The sequence below is a fragment of the Rutidosis leptorrhynchoides genome, chromosome 11 (genome assembly GCF_046630445.1).
Source record: "Rutidosis leptorrhynchoides isolate AG116_Rl617_1_P2 chromosome 11, CSIRO_AGI_Rlap_v1, whole genome shotgun sequence".
In the NCBI taxonomy this organism is placed as follows: domain Eukaryota; kingdom Viridiplantae; phylum Streptophyta; class Magnoliopsida; order Asterales; family Asteraceae; genus Rutidosis; species Rutidosis leptorrhynchoides.
This window is the reverse complement of record NC_092343.1, coordinates 53,454,802-53,476,199: the sequence shown is the minus strand read 5'-3', so window position 1 is coordinate 53,476,199 and position 21,398 is coordinate 53,454,802. Positions and strand designations below refer to the sequence as shown.

The window sequence follows — 21,398 nt, the reverse complement described above, 5'->3', positions numbered from 1 at the left end:
ATTGTAACATAATAAATAAATAATTTTTTTTTATATCAAACACCATCTAGACATAATAAACACATTAGAAAGACCAAGTTTACATTGTATATTGGCTTTGACTGGTAATAAAGTTGTCTACTTTTTCAAAGAAACAAAAAGTTGTACAAACATACATTGTGCATTTTAATGAAATGTAATTATATGTTTAATGCATATTTAAATCAGGTTAGGCCATATGTTAGATTTTAGGGTTATCATTTGATCACAGATAAAGCAAGGTTTACAGTGACTTGTTTGACAGCATTTTTAAATCCACTAACTAAAGTATTTTAATTAGCAGATTTGTGTTTGTATGGTAAACGTTTAATCCATCTGCTTAACCAATTAAGGTAACCCAACTTACTTGCAGTTGCATAATAAGTCTTTTTTGCAAAAATACATACATTAATTTAAAATAGATGAGGAGATCTAAGGAGATTACAAGTGGTTCATATCCTACGATCTGATTGAGTAGATACAATACAATGATCCAATAATGCTTTTTAAAGCGTTAAAAATTATAATTTCAATGAAGGCTTCAAATCAGTTGTAGAAATGTTTTACTTTTTCAGAAATCTAATGTTGAAGAAACTTATTATATGTTACTTCCAAAGAAACTTATTCTAAGATTTCTGTAAAAGAGTAGACGCCGTTTCCTGAAGAACCTTCCAAGCTGCAACGACGTGCCTTTCTTCTGTCAATGGAGCGCCTACAGCAAACCTTAAAATATATTTACCCGATAGCACCTGCAAACAACAATTCACAAGGAAAATGAACATGTCAACAGATGTAAAATAACGGGTGTATGGGTCAAAACGGGCAAGGTTGATCCAAGAAAACCTGTTGTTTTCAAATTTAGAACTTCAATACTTTAGCATGTCAAATATTATTAAAAACATAGTACATTAATCAAACTTTTTGTAGAAAAAAAAACTACTTATGAGCATTTTATGCATTGAAAGTACATTTGCAATGACTTTTGTTTGACTTTCTAATCAAATTAACCCAGTTGTAGATAGATGGGTGATTTTACCACCTATAGTTTCCAAACATTCAACGCTATATAGAGGTAAAAAGTCCATACTGTATGAGAGATGAAGATATTCCCGGATGAGTTGACTGCATCCAAGAGGTCGCGGTTGACTTTATTCACATATTCTTCATTTTTGTTGGCAGGTACAAGGCGAAAACAAACTAACGAAAATGTCCTCGTAGCAGCGATCTAAAAATGGAAACGTTAATAACAGTACCATTATTCGAAAAAAACTTGTACATATTTGAAATTTTTGTATAAATTTGAAACGTCAAAAGTTCAAACGAGAACTAAAAAAGGGCGAGAACTGTGAGAACTTTTAATTTACAAAGATTTTTACATGTGAGTAGATTGAATCACCCATAAATATTGATGAAGAGTAAGAATGAACATAAAATAGTTTGAAAAAAATTTATATTTTACCTAAATAATCAACTATATAGTTTATCGTTCACATGTGCATATTTGTTTGTGAACATGTGAACATTTCATATAATTAACATTAACAATTTAACATGTAATTTGTTGTAATTAACATATGTTTGTTAATGATATGAGCATTAATTAACGTTTGCATGTAATTTTTTGCATTTAAATGCATAAAAACTATGAAATTAAAAAGATCTTGCAGTTCTCGCCCTTTTCGTGGTTCTCGTTTGAACCTGCAACATCCCCTCGTTTTTTTAAAGGACCATGTCACCAAATTATTATGCAAGGCATTGCATTTCTTCAGTGGACAAAATATCCTTTATAAAGACAAATTTAGAGATATCTTGAAGACGCGTTTAATAACTTTAAATACACTGTAACAATAATAATGTGATAAGCTATAAATTCGTTTAAGCGATTTAGTTGTACCTTAAACCTTGGGTCTTGACGAACAAGAAATTCAAAATGTTTAGCCAAGTTGATGTGATTTCTTATATAAGACTGAAGATTTTCAACTCCATAAAGCCTTAATACCATCCACAGTTTTAAAGACCTATCGAAGAACACATACATTATAGTCACAAACTGATAAAAGACCGATTCGAGATGGATAATCTCCCAAGAAACTAGACTACTCTTTTAGTAATAATTTAATTCTTCTTTTATATTAATCTCAATGCGATTTACACCTTTTTATAAGAAGGAACTAAACTACCTATCTAGTAAAAGACAAATTTAGCCTTTGTGTGAATAATGATTAAGTGTGGTACCTGAATCTGCGACCGAGAGGAATTTGCCAATCTTTATAATCTACGACTGTACCACCTTGAGACGCCTGATGTTCAACAGCAGAAAATAAAGTTTTTTGTTAAATAATTCGTAATCTTCAAGCGACGGGCTATAATACCATTAAAATTATCAAAAAAAAAAAAAAAAAAACTCTAACATATGGTGGATATGATTACTTTATTCTTTAAGAACTCGGGATTTGTTGACAGAGACTGGATGAGGGCATTGCGGTCCTGGTTAGACAAAAAATAGTAATAATCATGAGCTAAATTAAAAAAAAATAATAATAATAAACAAAATCAAGAGGTCTCAGGTTCTAATCCTGTCTAGGACGAATATTTAGTGTTGGTCAGGGATGGGTTGGAAACAGCCAGGGAGTAATCCTGTTGGGCTGCGTATGAGGTCGGATTACTCGCCCTCCCGGGTAGCCCGAACAGGAAAAACCTTCTACCTTTTAAACAAAAAAATCAAAAGCATATAAGATTAAATGGCTACACAACTTATACTTGATAGTTCAATTTGATAATTAGAGATAACATTACCCTTTTTGGAGGGAAAATTTACCCAACGTATGTGAATCAAATAAATTTTGGCAAAAACATCAAAGGAATTGGGTCAGCGAGATTATATTTAAAAATTACGTAAAAATGAATTGAATAGTATAAAAGTAACTCAATGTGGACTAAGTATTCCCATATTCTAGGTGCTAAATGCACAAAACTGGATCACTATATGAATAGTAATTTCTATGGTCATATCATTTATACTAAATATGAAATTAGAAAAATAGACAAGGTAATGGCAGTCAAGTCAACCCGTTTTGACCCACTGGGGTACTACCCAACCCTCCTGACCCACCCATTTTGCCACCTGTTTCTTTTTTGCAGTATCAATTCAAAATTAACCTTGTTCAATTTGTATACTATTGATAATAATGATTTTGGTCACTGATAGTATTCTAGTTTCTCACTATTTAAGTGTTTGGGATATATTAGATACTCAACACTTTCATTGAACAATGTACTGAGCGGGAGCTAAATGACCACGGCCAAAATATAAGAATAAATTTTATAATAATTTAATTAAAGTCTGAACCTTTATCCACAACGCAGAACAATCGAAGTTGGTTAAGAGCCATTTGTGGCAATTCATGTTAAATGAGTCGGCTTCTTCAACACCATTTAGATGATGTCGGTATTCGGGACAAATACACGCGCTACCGGCGTACGCAGCATCCACATGAAACCATATTTTATATCTCTGCCAAATAAATAACAAATAACTTTCGCATACCCAACTTTATTTATATACAGAAGCAAATGACAAATTAGTGAAACATAATCGTTGTACTCGAAATACAAGATAGATTATAAATGGAAGTAGCAAGTTATGAAAGCGTAAATAAGTAAAAACAACCCCTTAGTTTGGCTAAAGAAAGAGAAAAATAGTGACAAGTACTCCGGGAAAGTGGGAAAATGGGTTTGGATCAAATTGGTATGGGTCAAGTATGCACAAAAAATATAAAAGATAACCGAATCGGCCTTTCATACATAAGTAAATGGGTCAAATTTGCCACATCTATGTTCTAATGAGTTCTCAAATTTGTATAAGTTGTTGGTTTATTTTGGCTAGTAGAAGATATGTTTATCCCACATTGGTGAGAGGAAGATGTGAGGGGTGAGTGACTTGGTTATATAAGAGGGGCTAAGTCTTCATTCCAAATCGCACCAATCAATACACTCTAAGTATTTGATTATTTCTTTCTTTCTTACCCTTGTTTGAGAGTTGTATTAGTTAAATATTTTGGAGAGTGTAGTTGGCTTAAGAGAGTCGTCTATATCATTGTAACAATTTGTGATATAGTGTATTTCTCTCTTTGGGGGCCGGTGGTTTTTCTCCTGTTTTGGAGTTTCCACGTTAAATCTTGTGTTGTGTATTGTTCTTATTTCTTTACTATTATTGTTGGGCTGGGTGGTGGGAATTAGTGAGGCCGTAATTTCCCAACAACTGGTATCAGAGCGTCAGGTTTGACGGGGGTCTCGGTTATAGGAGTCGTAGTATGCTCTGTGGTTGCCACGGGAGTGGATCGTCCACATCAGAAACGAGTTCTATTGATCGTATAGGGTATCTGGTTAGACAATATTTTTTCTGATTCGTAGTAATAGTTGGATTTGTTAGTGGCCTAGTTGTGGATTTCCGATTTAAAGGGTCCTGGCTACCTGCTACATCTTTTGGCTATTCGAAACGTGAGCAAAATCAGAGAAAGTGTTGTTTATAGGATACGGATACGATGTCGAAGTTCAGTCCAATGAGGTTTGATGTAGAGAAATTTGATGGGAGGATCAATTTTGGCTTATGGCAGGTTCAAGTCAAGGATGTGTTGATTCAGTCCGGTTTACACAAGGCTTTGAAGGGTAAACCCACCCTTGTTCTCGGCAGTGATTCTAGCAAGAAGTTCGATGAAGAAGAATGGGATGATATGGATTTGAGGGCAGCAAGTGCGATTCGTTTGTGTCTTGCAAAGAACGTGCTTGCAAATGTGCACGGGTTATCAACGGCAAAGGAGCTTTGGGTTAAACTAGAGCAGTTGTACCAGGGCAAGGGCATCTCAAATCGGTTGTGTCTTAAAGAACAATTTCATACTCTGCGTATGGATGGGGGTTCAAAGATTTCAGATCATCTAAGTATTCTTAACGGTATTGTTTCGGAACTGGAGGCTATTGGAGTTAAAACGGATGATGAAGATAAAGCTTTGAGGTTGATATTATCTTTATCATCGTCCTATGAGCACATGAAACCTATTCTAATGTACGGGAAAGAAACGTTGAAGTTTGAAGATGTTACTAGCAAGCTCCTATCCGAGGAGAAAAGATTGGAAGGTAACGGAGTCTCGTCATCAGAAGATACGATAGTGTTGTGTTCGGATAGGCAGAAGAGAAACTCTAGAAAGAATCTGACATGCTGGAAGTGCGGGAAGACTGGACATGCAAGGGTTAATTGTCCCGGTGGAGCTAATCCGGCAAATGGCTCCAAAGACGCTAACATTGTCTCCGTTGTTACGGAGAGTGACGAATTCCTCTGAAGTCACGTCATCCTCATGGTGTGTCCGCGCCACCGTGGAAAGGGATGTTCGTTAGCGGTTCCACAATTACACATGGGCATTGGTTTGGCGTTGATGCAGGCTGTGTAGTGGAAACTGATGTTGTAGCTGATGGGACTTTCGGGAAAGTCAAACAAGGAAGTTGCACCATAAAGTTTCAGCTGGTTGTTCAACAACATGTGCCGAGGTGAAATGCTTGGAATGTGATATTCTAAGTGCTATACTCTTAATGGTGGAGTATGATAATTCTTGTTAAGAGTTATGATTGTCTGTAATGACAATGATTGTTGGTTTAGACAATGTTCGATGAAGATGCAAGTTTTGTCTCTTGGGAGATAATGTCAACGGCATGAAGATGAGGATCTTGAAGTTGTCGTCGAGGAAGCGTCTACATCGGTTATCCTTGCAATGTGGAAGCATGGTTATCTTCTTCTATCCAAAAGGTGGAGATTTGTTGGTTTATTTTGGCTAGTAGAAGATATGTTTATCCCACATTGGTGGGAGGAAGATGTGAGGGGTGAGTGACTTGGTTATATAAGAGGGGCTAAGTCTTCATTCCAAATCGCACCAATCAATACACTAGTGCGATTCGTTTGTGTCTTGCAAAGAACGTGCTTGCAAATGTGCACGGGTTATCAACGCCAAAGGAGCTTTGGGTTAAACTAGAGCAGTTGTACCAGGGCAAGGGCATCTCAAATCGGTTGTGTCTTAAAGAACAATTTCATACTCTGCGTATGGACGGGGGTTCAAAGATTTCAGATCATCTAAGTATTCTTAACGGTATTGTTTCGGAACTGGAGGCTATTGGAGTTAAAACGGATGATGAAGATAAAGCTTTGAGGTTGATATTATCTTTATCATCGTCCTATGAGCACATGAAACCTATTCTAATGTACGGGAAAGAAACGTTGAAGTTTGAAGATGTTACTAGCAAGCTCCTATCCGAGGAGAAAAGATTGGAAGGTAACGGAGTCTCGTCATCAGAAGATACGATAGTGTTGTGTTCGGATAGGCAGAAGAGAAACTCTAGAAAGAATCTGACATGCTGGAAGTGCGGGAAGACTGGACATGCAAGGGTTAATTGTCCCGGTGGAGCTAATCCGGCAAATGGCTCCAAAGACGCTAACATTGTCTCCGTTGTTACGGAGAGTGACGAATTCCTCTGAAGTCACGTCATCCTCATGGTGTGTCCGCGCCACCGTGGAAAGGGATGTTCGTTAGCGGTTCCACAATTACACATGGGCATTGGTTTGGCGTTGATGCAGGCTGTGTGGTGGAAACTGATGTTGTAGCTGATGGGACTTTCGGGAAAGCCAAACAAGGAAGTTGCACCATAAAGTTTCAGCTGGTTGTTCAACAACATGTGCCGAGGTGAAATGCTTGGAATGTGATATTCTAGGTGCTATACTCTTAATGGTGGAGTATGATAATTCTTGTTAAGAGTTATGATTGTCTGTGATGACAATGATTGTTGGTTTAGACAATGTTCGATGAAGATGCAAGTTTTGTCTCTTGGGAGATAATGTCAACGGCATGAAGATGAGGATCTTGAAGTTGTCGTCGAGGAAGCGTCTACATCGGTTATCCTTGCAATGTGGAAGCATGGTTATCTTCTTCTATCCAAAAGGTGGAGATTTGTTGGTTTATTTTGGCTAGTAGAAGATATGTTTATCCCACATTGGTGGGAGGAAGATGTGAGGGGTGAGTGACTTGGTTATATAAGAGGGGCTAAGTCTTCATTCCAAATCGCACCAATCAATACACTCTAAGTATTTGATTATTTCTTTCTTTCTTACCCTTGTTTGAGAGTTGTATTAGTTAAATATTTTGGAGAGTGTAGTTGGCTTAAGAGAGTCGTCTATATCATTGTAACAATTTGTGATATAGTGTATTTCTCTCTTTGGGGGCCGGTGGTTTTTCTCCTGTTTTGGAGTTTCCACGTTAAATCTTGTGTTGTGTATTGTTCTTATTTCTTTACTATTATTGTTGGGCTGGGTGGTGGGAATTAGTGAGGCCGTAATTTCCCAACATAAGTATAGGGTGTGTAAATTTACTTTTAAAAAGGTAAAATAAAATCTGAAACATAAATCTATATATTACCTTGGAAATTTTTCCAAGTGCAGGCAAAGGATCGACAGCTGTTGAAGATGTAGAACCTACCTACATGTATAAGGCAATGCACTTAAAAAACTTAAAATTACATGGTGATTTTAATTTTTAAATAATTACTTTACTCCTGTTAAACATCAAATGTAGAGTTCAGACATACAAAAATATATGGGGACAACATACACAAAAAGGACAGTGTATGCATCATTGCTTAGGATTAACAAAATGACAAGTTATTAATGTTTTCATAATGTTTAATTATGTAAAAGATTAAAGAAAAGATAACTTACTGTCGCACAAAGGAAAAGAGGGATTAAACCAGAGGCAACGTCGTGTGAAATCGCATCAGTGAGTGATTCGGGAGAAAGAGCGTACTCATTGCAGGGTCCTGTTTTTAATGCCCTACAATTTTCAGGATGAATTCCTGCTATCTGCCACAATAAATAAAGATTCACTTAAATAGAACATATGTTGCATTTCACTTAAATAAAGATTCACTTAACAAGTGTCCAAAAATGATAACGAAATGAAACGTATAATATGCATAACATTGTTAGTGATCATATTGAGTTAATTAGCTATTTATTTATTATAAATCTCATGAACAGCGGGAGAAAATGTTTCTAGGTATACCTGTCCCAATTCAATCTGTAACACAACTAGCCCGACCCGCCCATCTTGACATATCTAGTAATTATATAAAGAAGATAATAGTTGAAGATAGTAAAGGAGGGTAACGAACATACCTGGCATGCCTTGAGTAAAGAAGAATGGGTTTGATCAGAAGCATAGACTACGAGTTTTCCAAGACGATCTTTCCCAACCTCTCTTAATACCTTATCCCGAGCAGCCAAAAGCACAACAAGAAGGGCTTCACTTGCAGTCCCTTGTATTGCACCGCCACCTTGGCCTGAAATATGACAAACCAAATTGATAATAGTTTGGGCTACATTTGAAAAGAAACAAAAAAAAGTTCACAAAACCTGCTTAATGCCTTGTGAACCACTAAAATAATCAACAGGGGATTCGTTTTTGATAAATCTCTTCATGGCACATATGACTAGTTCAATAAACGTTTCAGTATTATGAGTGGGAAACAATGTTGTAGAGCTCTGAATTACTCGACGAGTACTCGGTTTTTGCAACTCGGCAAATACTCGGTTTTTGCAACTCAGGGAGTATCAAGATTACTCGAAAAATAGGTCAAAATTGGCCAAATCGCTCATAGTCAAACTTGGTCAACATCCGAGTACTCCCCGAGTTTCCGAGTACTCCCTAATAAGCAGTAGCGGAATCAAGAATATTTTTCACCGGGGGCGGCATTGTTTTTCTAAAGCGCTCACATTCACTGTAAATTTTTTCCTTCCATGAAAATACAACATTTTGGGTCATGGGCTTTTGGGTTGGGGTCAAAATATGGAGGCTTTTGTGCAAAATACAACCTTTTTTCTACAAAGTAAAGAGTCCAACAATGAAAAAGTTGGAGGCTTTTGGGTTGGAGAAAAATAAATAAATCGAAAATTTTAACCTTAAAAATTTCAAATCCACTGGGGGCAGGTGCCCCCTGCCCCACTCTAATTTCGCCCCTCCTAATAAGTCTCAACCGAGTACTCCCGAGTTACAATTTTTGAAACCTTGGGGGAAAGAAAACGGTTGAAACTCTCACCATTGGAAAGAAAATCACTTGGAAGCTTGAGTAAATTAGCGAGCCAATCAAGAACGATCATTTCGAGTTCGGTAGCAGCCGGAGACGTTATCCAACTAAACCCGACCATGTTAATTCCTCCACTAAGCATTTCTCCAAGAAAGCCTGCAACACTGCTATTGGATGGGAAATAGGCGTAGAAATCCGGGCTTTGCCAGTGGGTGACACCTGGCAATATCTTCGTTTGAACATCTGTGGTAACAGTAAGTCAATTCGGGCTATGTTTAATCTCTAACGGGTCAACCAAAAACAACATCTTTTACAGAAACAGGAAAAAGTTTTCCAAAGTGCATATATAATTCATATAAACTGGTATTCATAATACTATTTTATGTAAGAAATTTCTTTAAGTAATCAAATTTGACTTGCAAACAGTTCATCAAAATTTGCAGTTGTTGGACAGAAAGTGTTTCGGGTCAACTTGACCCACAGTTAATATTATGTATTTCAAAATGTTACCAGACCCGTCTGACCCACCCGTTTTACCACCACAAGATTATTCAAAACAATATGGCGATATAGAAAAGTATTGACGAATGGCGATAGGTATCACCTTGAAGAACTGTTTCCAATGATTCAGGCTGCACCGGTGCAGAATCAGGAAGAAGTTTCCTTAAATATCCTGGCTAATCTATTAAATTAAAAACAATTAAGGTTCCTAAATACTCCATAAGAAACTAAAATTAACAGCATGGTGTAACATAAATAAAGAAATATTTATTTAACATAGCAATTAAATACAATACAAATTTGGGACCATGCTGTTATACCTCAACTTGGCTAAGAACAGGGAAAGATTCAATGTTCTTATAATAATCAGCAATGAAATCCACCATTTTGTGGCCATGTTCTCTTAGTTGCTCTGCATCCATTGGCTTAAGATTCAACACATTTTCCCTGTCAAAGATTCAAACACAGTAACCCAATGATGTTCATATTTAAGTTCACTCAGGCATATTATCGAACACTTAATTTACTTAAAAAAAATAAAAAATTGTACTGCAAAGCTTACATTTTGCTGATGATTTTAGTGAAAGATTGACGTGAACGTATATGATAATCACAATGGGGCCAAGTGTTTGTATCATATACGTTCACGTCCCACTTATCTGTATGCATATGTGGTCACATGAATGGCTGTCTTTCAGACTCTTTGAGCCTTTTGTGTTTTTTTTTTTACAAATTTTTTGTTTATTGGTTACTACTTATAGTATATAACATTTCTAACCTTTAAAATTAATACAGTATACATCAACTATCCTTCCACTATCCACTTAAAAAGATAACTCCATAACATTTTTAATATTTAAAACAGTAACACATTTAGACTAGTTATAACGCGAAGGTCATGACGTTAATGTTGGTGATGTGGAATGTGAGTGATGCCGGTGACGCGATTAACGCGACGTCTTTAAGCATTTCCGGTGACATAAAAGTGGCGTTAGTCACTAATGTGACAAAAAAAAGTGGCGTCAGATGATAGATGGAAGTATTTGATTGGTTGATCTTTATTTATTTATTTATTTTGTAACCAGCATCCCAATCATATTTTACTACATCGCTCAAAACATTTTCATTCATTCGATACGTGACATTTACCAGTATGGAATGTTACCGCATGACATTTACCATGTCACGGTCAGGAAGTCAAAAAGTACTCTCTCTGACTCCACGTCAGTGTCAACCAAGGTCACGGTTGGAAGTGGTGTTACTTAAAATACATATCACGTACAAGGTTGGAGAATTCGGATCTCGGGGAGATCTCGTTTGGACTTTTTAGGGAGATCTCGGCATTTCGGAATAATCTCGGGGAGATCTCGGACGTTGACTTACTTTGACTTTATAGTTTTTTTAATAAAAATATAGATAATAACATAAATATATGTATATTTATATACGTTTTTACGAGATTTTACAAAAATATCCGAGAAATGGGCGAGAAAATCTTAGAAATTACGAATTTTACCAGAAAATCTTACAAATTAGAGAGAAAATCCGAGAAATCGTGGCTTTGACTAAGTTTGACCCCGTTGACCGAGAAATCTCGGGAGATGAACATCTCGTCTCGGTTGCCTTCTAAAAACGAGATCTCGGGGAGATCTCGGGAGATTTACAACATTGATCACGTATGCCCATTTTAAGCACTTCAACCCACCATGTATACGCATTCATTAAATTCATTAAATCGCAATAAAAAGAAAACACTGTTGTAGGGATGAAATCAGTACGAATACCGAACTGGACCGTACATAAATCGAAGTATCGAGAACAAAATTGCCCAATATCAGAACCGAACATTGAACCGAACTAAGAAATAGCGGTATCAGTACCGGTATTTTAGGTATATTACAGAATCGAATTCAAACTCTATCAACAAACAAGCCTTTGGTAAAAACTAAAATGAAACTTAGTATGTATAAAACTTCGAACCCGGTAACAAACCAACATCATGCTTGTGACGACCCGGGAATTTCCGACCAAATTTAAACTTAATCTTTATATAGTTTTGACACGGTAAACAAAGTCTATTAAACCGAGTCTCAAAATTTTTGTACTGTTTCATGAAATCATTTGACCTTCGACCAGTTCCGACGATTCACGAACAATTAATTGTAACTTGATATGTGTGTGTGTGTATATATATATATATATATATATATATATATATATATATATATATATATATATATATATATATATATATATATATATATATATATATATATATATATATATAATAATAATTAGAAATATAATTTTAAATATTGTATGTTGTTGTTACCAAAATTTATCTATGTAAAATAAAACAAAATATAATAATTATTATTATTTAAAACATATCTATATATATATATATATATATATATATATATATATATACATAAAAGTATATTAAAAATAAATATTAAATGATTGTAATATTCGTTGATGTTCCGATTGATATTAAGCAAGTTAAATTCAAACATATATAGTTTTAAAATAAACGGTAATCCGAAAATGAATTCTATAAATTTTAGGCTTACTAAAAATGTATTTAGGATTTAGTTATTAAATTTTAACACTTTTTATATTTTACCCAGGATTGGGAGAGACAGTTGATGTAATTTTTTTTAATAGTTAATGATCGAATTTTATACCATAATGACCAAAATAAATAAATAAAATTAATTTAAAAATATGAGATTTTTCTGAACACTTTTATCCGCCACTGATTTCGCACGATACCCAGTCCGTGAAAACCGTCGGTAGAATCATCCAAATAATGTGGCTGCTGAACTGCACTCTCTCAAACCACGTTTTCATTATTCAATTATATTATGATTACTTTTGCAAATACTGTGTTTGTACGAGTTTGTTTGTTTAGAATGTAATATATTCCACTAACTCCATTTTATTATATACGCATAACTTAGACATCCCAAAAACCATCAACTCTCAACATTCAATCTTTTATTTTCTTTTTATGTGTAACACCCAACACAAACCATCAATCCAATTATCGTCTTCATCTACAAGAACCTCGATCAAACCATTTAATCACCTTCATTCCTTCCATTTGATCACAGACCACCATCAAACTAGAACTAGAACAATCACCATACAAACCACAATGAACCATCAATCAACCGATACCTATTTCTCTCTATTCTCTCTCTCATCTTCAAACCGTTACTCGCCACCATTGATTGCTGCATTTTCCTTTGTTTCTGTTTCGACCACAACAAAACCCACGATCACCACCCTTCTAAAATCACCACCGTGAGCACCACACAATCTCTATCATGATCTGCTGCTGTTTTCTTTTTATGTTTCCAAGTTCAATTAAACACAAACTTAAGAATCCATTTAGTGTTCGTTTATATTCAACCACAGCCATCCTCACTATCTTCATCAATCACCATCGGACTTCATTAAGCCACCATGAAACAACCTTCATCGATTACCATAACCTTACCATTAGAACCTGCAACTATTATTGTTATCAAAAGATGATGAATGAAGATGATACACGAAGAACATAATGATGGGAAAGGGTATGTTAAAGAAGGAGACAGTTTATTTTTTTATGGGGAGTGGGACAAGAAAGCTAAAGGCACGAGTAGGAGATATTATTTTTTTTATTATCATACAGCCACTTAATTATTAGGGGTATAATTAAAAACGGCTGCCTAATTTTTTTTTGCTTTCGATGGACTATTACTCAACCAAACTCATCAAAGAGTTGTTGGATCGGGCCACCGATGGGCTACTAAATTTCAGTTTCTAATATTGGACCTTGAATCGAATTGTTGGGCTATAGATATGGGATTTGGATTCTTTAGTTCTCGGGCCAAGGTGGAGCTCAAGTGATCATCAATGTCATCTTATTGTAAACGTCATAGGGGTTAACCATGGACCGGTTCAGGGTAGGGAAAGTTGGAGGGTTAATACACCGACACAAGTCACGTAGTGTTAATATGGTGTTAACTCGATATCGTTTTAAAGGCTCGTTAATCCGAGGCCAACCTTGCTCTTGTTCAATGACGTCATATGTATTTTTACTACGAAATACAATATTGTGAGTTTCATTACTCCCTTTTTAAATGCTTTTGCAATATATATTTTTGGGACTGAGAATACATGCGCTGATTTTATAAATGTTTTACGAAATAGACACAAGTAATCGAAACTACATTATATGGTTGAATGATCGAAGCCGAATATGCCCCTTTTTGCTTGATAACCTAAGAATTAGTAAACCAGTCTACTAATTGACGCGAATCCTAAAGATAGATCTATTAGGCCTAAAAACCCCATCCGTTGTAGCGGATGCTTTAGTACTTCGATGTTGTTTTATCATGTCCGATGGATGTCCCGGAATGATAGGGGATATTCTTATATGCATCTTGTTAATGTCGGTTACCAGGTGTTCACCATATGAATGATTTTTTTATCTCTATGTATGGGATGTATATTGAAATATGAAATCTTGTGGTCTATTAAAATGATGAAAATGATCGATTATGATAAACTAATGAACTCACCAACCTTTTGGTTGACACTTGAAAGCATGTTTATTCTCAGGTATGAAAGAAATCTTCCGCTGTGCATTTGCTCATATTAGAGATATTACTTGGAGTCATTCATGACATATTTCGAAAGACGCTGCATTCGAGTCGTCGAGTTCATCAAGATTATTACTAAGTCAATTATAGTTGGATATATTATGAAATGGTATGCATGCCGTCAACTTTCGATGAAAAGAAAGTTTGTCTTTTAAAAATGAATGCAATGTTTGTAAAATGTATCATATAGAGGTCAAGTACCTCGCGATGTAACCAAATGTAATGTATTCGTCCAGATGGATTAGGACGGGTCACGACATGTGGTATCAGAGCGGTGATCTTAGCGAACCAGGTCTTGTATTAATGTGTCTAACTGATAGTTGTTTAGATGCATTAGTGAGTCTGGACTTCGACCGTGTCTGCATGTCAAAAGTTTTGCTTATAATTTCGTGTCGAAAATTACCTGCTTATCATTCTTAGTCTAGACACATCTTACTGCATTGATTGCATGAATAGTGTGTAGACAAAATTCATATCTTAGCGTATATGTTATTGTTACCTTTGCCTGACAGCTTCCGTAGATTCCTCCGTAACTTATGGGATTTTAGTATTATATATGCATATGTAAATTATGTATTACAGGGTACTAATCTACATCCTATAATCTATTTCTTATCGAAAATCCTTCAGCTGATCGTACGAGATGAATCCCTCAACTAGTTCGAGTCCCTCAGATTCCTATAGCTATTTCGATATGGATTTCCACTCGAGCTCCGAAAGCAGTGTAACTGGAATGGATCAACCAATCAGTCATCACCAATTCTGGATGAATTGGGGATGGGTTCGTAGCCTACTTAATCATTGGAGACAAGAAGAAGGTGATCCCTTCCATCCACCATATTACCCACTTGGCAATGAACATGAAGCACTTACCGGCGAACCTGTTCGTGATACCATTTTCTCTCTCATTTCTAGAGTATCCCGTCACGATTATATACTATCTCATATTCTAGATCTTATTCATCCACTAGTCCGAACCGACAATCATCCCGGTGTAATAGAAGAAGTCAACGAGCTTCGCGCCCGAGTTGTAGCTTTGAAAAATATGGTTCAAAACATACCAGCTTCGGCAACATCACTGGCACCAACAGTACCATCAGTAACAGCACCCGTACCATCAACAATCCATGCCTCAACATCTCATTCTGTACCTCGAGTATAATCATCATTCTACGTATCGTTCTACATCAATTATCTTCGTTCTTCATGGTGATTATGTAATCTCTAATGTTTTAGAGATTATGTACTCTAGTTCTAACCGTAAATCATATGAGTTTGATATCATATTAACTCATTAAATCCATGATTACATCTGAAGAAAATATATATGTATATATGTTTTCATAAAAGATTGTAATTAAAAATTCTTTTGTACAAACTGTTAATGGTGAAAATATTTTAACGGGTAGGTAATACCTGAGGAATATTTAGATTTCACATTAATAAGTTACACTGTACATTCTTCGAATCTGATTCAACAGTCATTACTATCCTGCTTACATCCACAGATATACGAATTCGTTCATCACAGAATAACCATTTTCATTCAATTTCATATTGGATTTTGATCTATTAGAATCCAACAAGTGGCATAATAAAGAAAACATTGGACAAAATAAAATTTGTTAGAAACAAACAAATTAATTATGAGAAATTTTGTTAAGAATCCACGCTAACTAATCCTAGATAACTGTTCCTAGCTAACTGTTAATTCCTTATTACATTTTAATTATCGCAATTTATTTATCGCCATTTATATTCTCGCAATTTTATTTATTGTCATTTAATTTCTGTTATTTACTTTACGCACTTTATTTATCGTCATTTAATTTATGTTATTTTTCTACGCACTTTAAATATCGGGACACGTATACAAGGTTTTGACATATCATATCGACGCATCTATATATATTATTTGGAATAACCATAGACACTCTATATGCAGTAATGTTTGAGTTAGCTATACAGGGTTGAGGTTGATTCTACAATAATATATATACTTTGAGTTGTGATCGAGTCTGAGACATGTACACGGTGTAGTGACCCGAACTTTTCCATGTTTATATATATATATTAAATGAAATTGTTATTTACATGATTAAGTGTTTCCAACATGTTAAGCAATCAAACTTGTTAAGACTTGATTAATTGAAATAGGTTTCATATAGACAATTGACCACCCAAGTTGACCCATGATTCACGAACGTTAAAACTTGTAAAAACTATACGATGACATATATATGGTTATATATATAGTTAACATGATTTTATTATAAGTATGTATCTCATTAGGTATTTTAACAATGAGTTATATACATAAAAAATGAGACTATTAATTTAAGAAACTCGAAAATGATATATATAACGATTATCGTTATAACAACGTCTTACTAGGTACATATGAATCATATTAAGATATTGATACACTTGGTTAATTATGTTAAATGATAATTAAATATATTATTAAGTGTATTAACAATGAAATACATATGTAAAAATAAGACTACTAACTTAATGATTTCGAAACGAGACATATATGTAACGATTATCGTTGTAACGACATTTAACTGTATATATATCATACTAAGATATATTATATATCATAATATCATGATAATATAACAATTTAACATCTCATTTGTTATAATAAACAATGGGTTAACAACATTCAACAAGATCGTTAACCTAAAGGTTTCAAAACAACATTTACATGTAATGACTAACGATGACTTAACGACTCAGTTAAAATGTATATACATGTAGTGTTTTAATATGTATTCATACACTTTTGAAAGACTTCAAGACACTTATCAAAATACTTCTACTCAACAAAAATGCTTACAATTACATCCTCGTTCAGTTTCATCAACAATTCTACTCGTATGCACCCGTATTTGTACTCGTACAATACACAGCTTTTAGATGTATGTACTATTGGTATATACACTCCAATGATCAGCTCTTAGCAGCCCATGTGAGTCACCTAACACATTTGGGAACCATCATTTGGCAACTAGTATGAAATATCTCATAAAATTACAAAAATATGAGTAATCATTCATGACTTAATTACATGAAAACAAAATTACATATCCTTTATATCTAATCCATACACCAACGACCAAAAACACCTACAAACACTTTCATTCTTCAATTTTCTTCATCTAATTGATCTATCTCAAGTTCTATCTTCAAGTTCTAAGTGTTCTTCATAAATTCCAAAAGTTCTAGTTTCATAAAATCAAGAATACTTCCAAGATTGCAAGTTTACTTCCAAGTTTTCTAAATCCATTCCAAGTAATCATCCAAGATTAAGAAACCTTTGTTACTTACAGTAGGTTATCTTTCTAATACAAGATAATAATCATATTCAAACTTTAATTCAATTTCTATAACTATAACAATCTTATTTCGAGTGGAAATCTTACTTGAAATTGTTTTCGTATCATGATTCTGCTTCAAGAACTTTCAAGCCATCCAAGGATCCTTTGAAGCTAGATCTATTTTTCTCATTTCCAGTAGGTTTATCCAAGGAACTTGAGGTAGTAATGATGTTCATAACATCATTCAATTCATACATATAAAGCTATCTTATTCGAAGGTTTAAACTTGTAATCACTAGAACATAGTTTAGTTAATTCTAAACTTGTTCGCAAATAAAAGTTAATCCTTCTAACTTGACTTTTAAAATCAACTAAACACATGTTCTATATATATATATATATGATATGCTAACTTAATGATTTAAAACCTGGAAACACAAAAAACACCGTAAAACCGGATTTACGCCGTCGTAGTAACACCGCGGGCTGTTTTGGGTTAGTTAATTAAAAACTATGATAAACTTTGATTTAAAAGTTGTTATTCTGGAAAAATGATTTTTATTATGAACATGAAACTATATCCAAAAATTATGGTTAAACTCAAAGTGGAAGTATGTTTTCTAAAATGGTCATCTAGACGTCGTTCTTTCGACTGAAATGACTACCTTTACAAAAACGACTTGTAACTTATTTTTCTGACTATAAACCTATACTTTTTCTGTTTATATTCATAAAATAGAGTTCAATATAAAACCATAACAATTTGATTCACTCAAAACGGATTTAAAATGAAGAAGTTATGGGTAAAACAAGATTGGATAATTTTTCTCATTTTAGCTACGTGAAAATTGGTAACAAATCTATTCCAACCATAACTTAATCAACTTGTATTGTATATTATGTAATCTTGAGATACCATAGACACGTATACAATGTTTCGACCTATCATGTCGACACATCTATATATATTTCGGAACAACCATAGACACTCTATATGTGAATGTTGGAGTTAGCTATACAGGGTTGAGGTTGATTCCAAAATATATATAGTTTGAGTTGTGATCAATACTGAGATACGTATACACTGGGTCGTGGATTGATTCAAGATAATATTTATTGATTTATTTCTGTACATCTAACTGTGGACAACTAGTTGTAGGTTACTAACGAGGACAGCTGACTTAATAAACTTAAAACATCAAAATATATTAAAAGTGTTGTAAATATATTTTGAACATACTTTGATATATACGTATATATTGTTATAGGTTCGTGAATCAACCAGTGGCCAAGTCTTACTTCCCGACGAATTAAAAATCAGTGAAAGTGAGTTATAGTCCCACTTTTAAAATCTAATATTTTTGGGATGAGAATACATGCAGGTTTTATAAATGATTTACAAAATAGACACAAGTACTTGAAACTACATTCTATGGTTGAATTATCGAAATCAAATATGCCCCTTTTTATTAAGTCTGGTAATCTAAGAATTAGGGAACAGACACCCTAATTGACGCGAATCCTAAAGATAGATCTATTGGGCCTAACAAACCCCATCCAAAGTACCGGATGCTTTAGTACTTCGAAATTTATATCATATCCGAAGGGTGTCCCGGAATGATGGGGATATTCTTATATATGCATCTTGTTAATGTCGGTTACCAGGTGTTCACCATATGAATGATTTTTATCTCTATGTATGGGATGTGTATTGAAATATGAAATCTTGTGGTCTATTGTTACGATTTGATATATATAGGTTAAACCTATAACTCACCAACATTTTTGTTGACGTTTAAAGCATGTTTATTCTCAGGTGAATACTAAGAGCTTCCGCTGTTGCATACTAAAATAAGGACAAGATTTGGAGTCCATGTTTGTATGATATTGTGTAAAAACTGCATTCAAGAAACTGATTTCGATGTAACATATTTGTATTGTAAACCATTATGTAATGGTCGTGTGTAAACAGGATATTTTAGATTATCATTATTTGATAATCTACGTAAAGCTTTTTAAACCTTTATTTATGGAATAAAGGTTATGGTTTGTTTTAAAAATGAATGCAGTCTTTGAAAAACATCTCATATAGAGGTCAAAACCTCGCAACGAAATCAATTAATATGGAACGTTTTTAATCAATAAGAACGGGACATTTCAGTTGGTATCCGAGCGTTGGTCTTAGAGAACCAGAAAATTTGCATTAGTATGTCTTATCGAGTTTGTTAGGATGCATTAGTGAGTCTGGACTTCGACCGTGTTTTCTTTAAAAATGATTGCTTAACATTTTTGTTGGAAACTATATATTATTAACATGTATATATTATGTGATATATTAATCTCTTAACATGTTTGATATTGTGTGATAGATGTCTACCTCTAGCACAAATCCCATTGACTCACCTAATAATAACGAATAGTCGAATATATATTGGACTGATTCACAAGTTCCCGAAGAAGAACCGGAAGAAGAATCAGAACCGGAAGAAGAATCAGAACCGGAAGAGGAGGAACCGGAGGAGGAAATAGAACCGGTGGGGGAAATAATAAAACGGTTAAATAAAAGAAAATCCTCAACCAACCGACCAAGGTTAATTATGGTCAATGGTGTTTCCGCCAAGGAAGCAAAATATTGGGAGGATTACCAATTCTCCGATGAATCGGATTCCGACGAGAATTCCGATGATGTTATAGAAATTACCCCAACTGAATTTAAAAAGGCAAAAGAAAATAATAAGGGAAAGGGCATAAAAATAGAGAAATCTAATTCCAACCCCGATGAACTTTATATGTATCGTCAACCCCCGAAGACCTTAAGTTGTAACAATGACCCGGGAACCTCTAAACCACCAGGTTTTTCTAAACCGTTGTGGAAAACGACAGCTCGTATTAGGGGAACATCATATATCCCTAGAAACTTGGCAAAACTAACCAAAACCGAAGAAGAAGAAACGAGCGAGTCGGAATAAGATAGTTGTATTCGTGTGGTGTAATATATGTAATATAGTGTGCTTATGCTTTATGATATATGTAAAAATTGCTTGTATTAATATGTATTTTTTTTTATGAATCTAACTCTTGTCTATTTTACAGTATAAAAACACAAAATGGATAGACAACCCAATATTTTAAGAGACCTACCCGGAGACATGATTGATGAAATCTTGTCTAGAGTCGGTCAGAATTCTTCGGCACAACTATTTACGGTGAAATCAGTTTGTAAGACATTCGAAGAACGTTCCAAGAATGTCTTGGTTTATAAGAGACTTTCGTTTGAAAGATGGGGGATATCACATTGGGAAACCCATAAGTTACGATGTGTTTACTTTGACGCATATATTGCGGGGAACCCAAATGCTATTTTACGCAACGGGTTAAGAAATTATTTTGACTCAATGTATCCGAATATAGGACTTCATGATTTAGAAAAAGCGGCTAACATGCAACATAAAGAAGCATGCTATGCTTACGGGTTAGTAATGTTCGCTTCTCACCAAAGTGAGAAAAATAACATCGGGCTACAACTATTAAACAAAACGTTCCCACAAGTGACGGAGTCGGTAATTGGGGTAAGAAATGAGGTTTTTAGGTTATTACGAGACTGTTGGTCATTACGTAACCCTCGTCCCTTTGACAACGTTACAACACGCTGTCTTATCAACGGCCATAACGGTTATGTTCCACAAGACCAAGGATGGGAAGTAGTCCTAGTAAAACCAGAATGCATGACTTGTTTCTGGACGTATGAATTACGTGTCTTTATTGCCTTTGCTGAACGCCTTGT

The 21,398-nt window shown here is 34.6% G+C and overlaps 1 protein-coding gene across 1 annotated transcript; it reads right to left on the bottom strand.

Annotated features, from left to right (window-relative positions):
* Window positions 1-430: 430 nt before the first annotated feature.
* On the bottom strand, window positions 431-10,342 carry LOC139877535 (phenylacetaldehyde synthase). Its single transcript, XM_071864970.1, has 13 exons — window positions 10,199-10,342; window positions 9,957-10,083; window positions 9,740-9,812; window positions 9,148-9,378; window positions 8,228-8,391; window positions 7,772-7,912; window positions 7,473-7,532; window positions 3,368-3,532; window positions 2,449-2,505; window positions 2,254-2,318; window positions 1,913-2,036; window positions 1,106-1,243; window positions 431-767 (listed from the first exon to the last, which is right to left on the bottom strand). Exons 1-13 carry the CDS (start codon window positions 10,303-10,305, stop codon window positions 645-647), a joined length of 1,575 nt encoding a protein of 524 aa, XP_071721071.1. The 5' UTR covers window positions 10,306-10,342; the 3' UTR covers window positions 431-644.
* Between the last annotated feature and the right edge of the window lie 11,056 nt (window positions 10,343-21,398).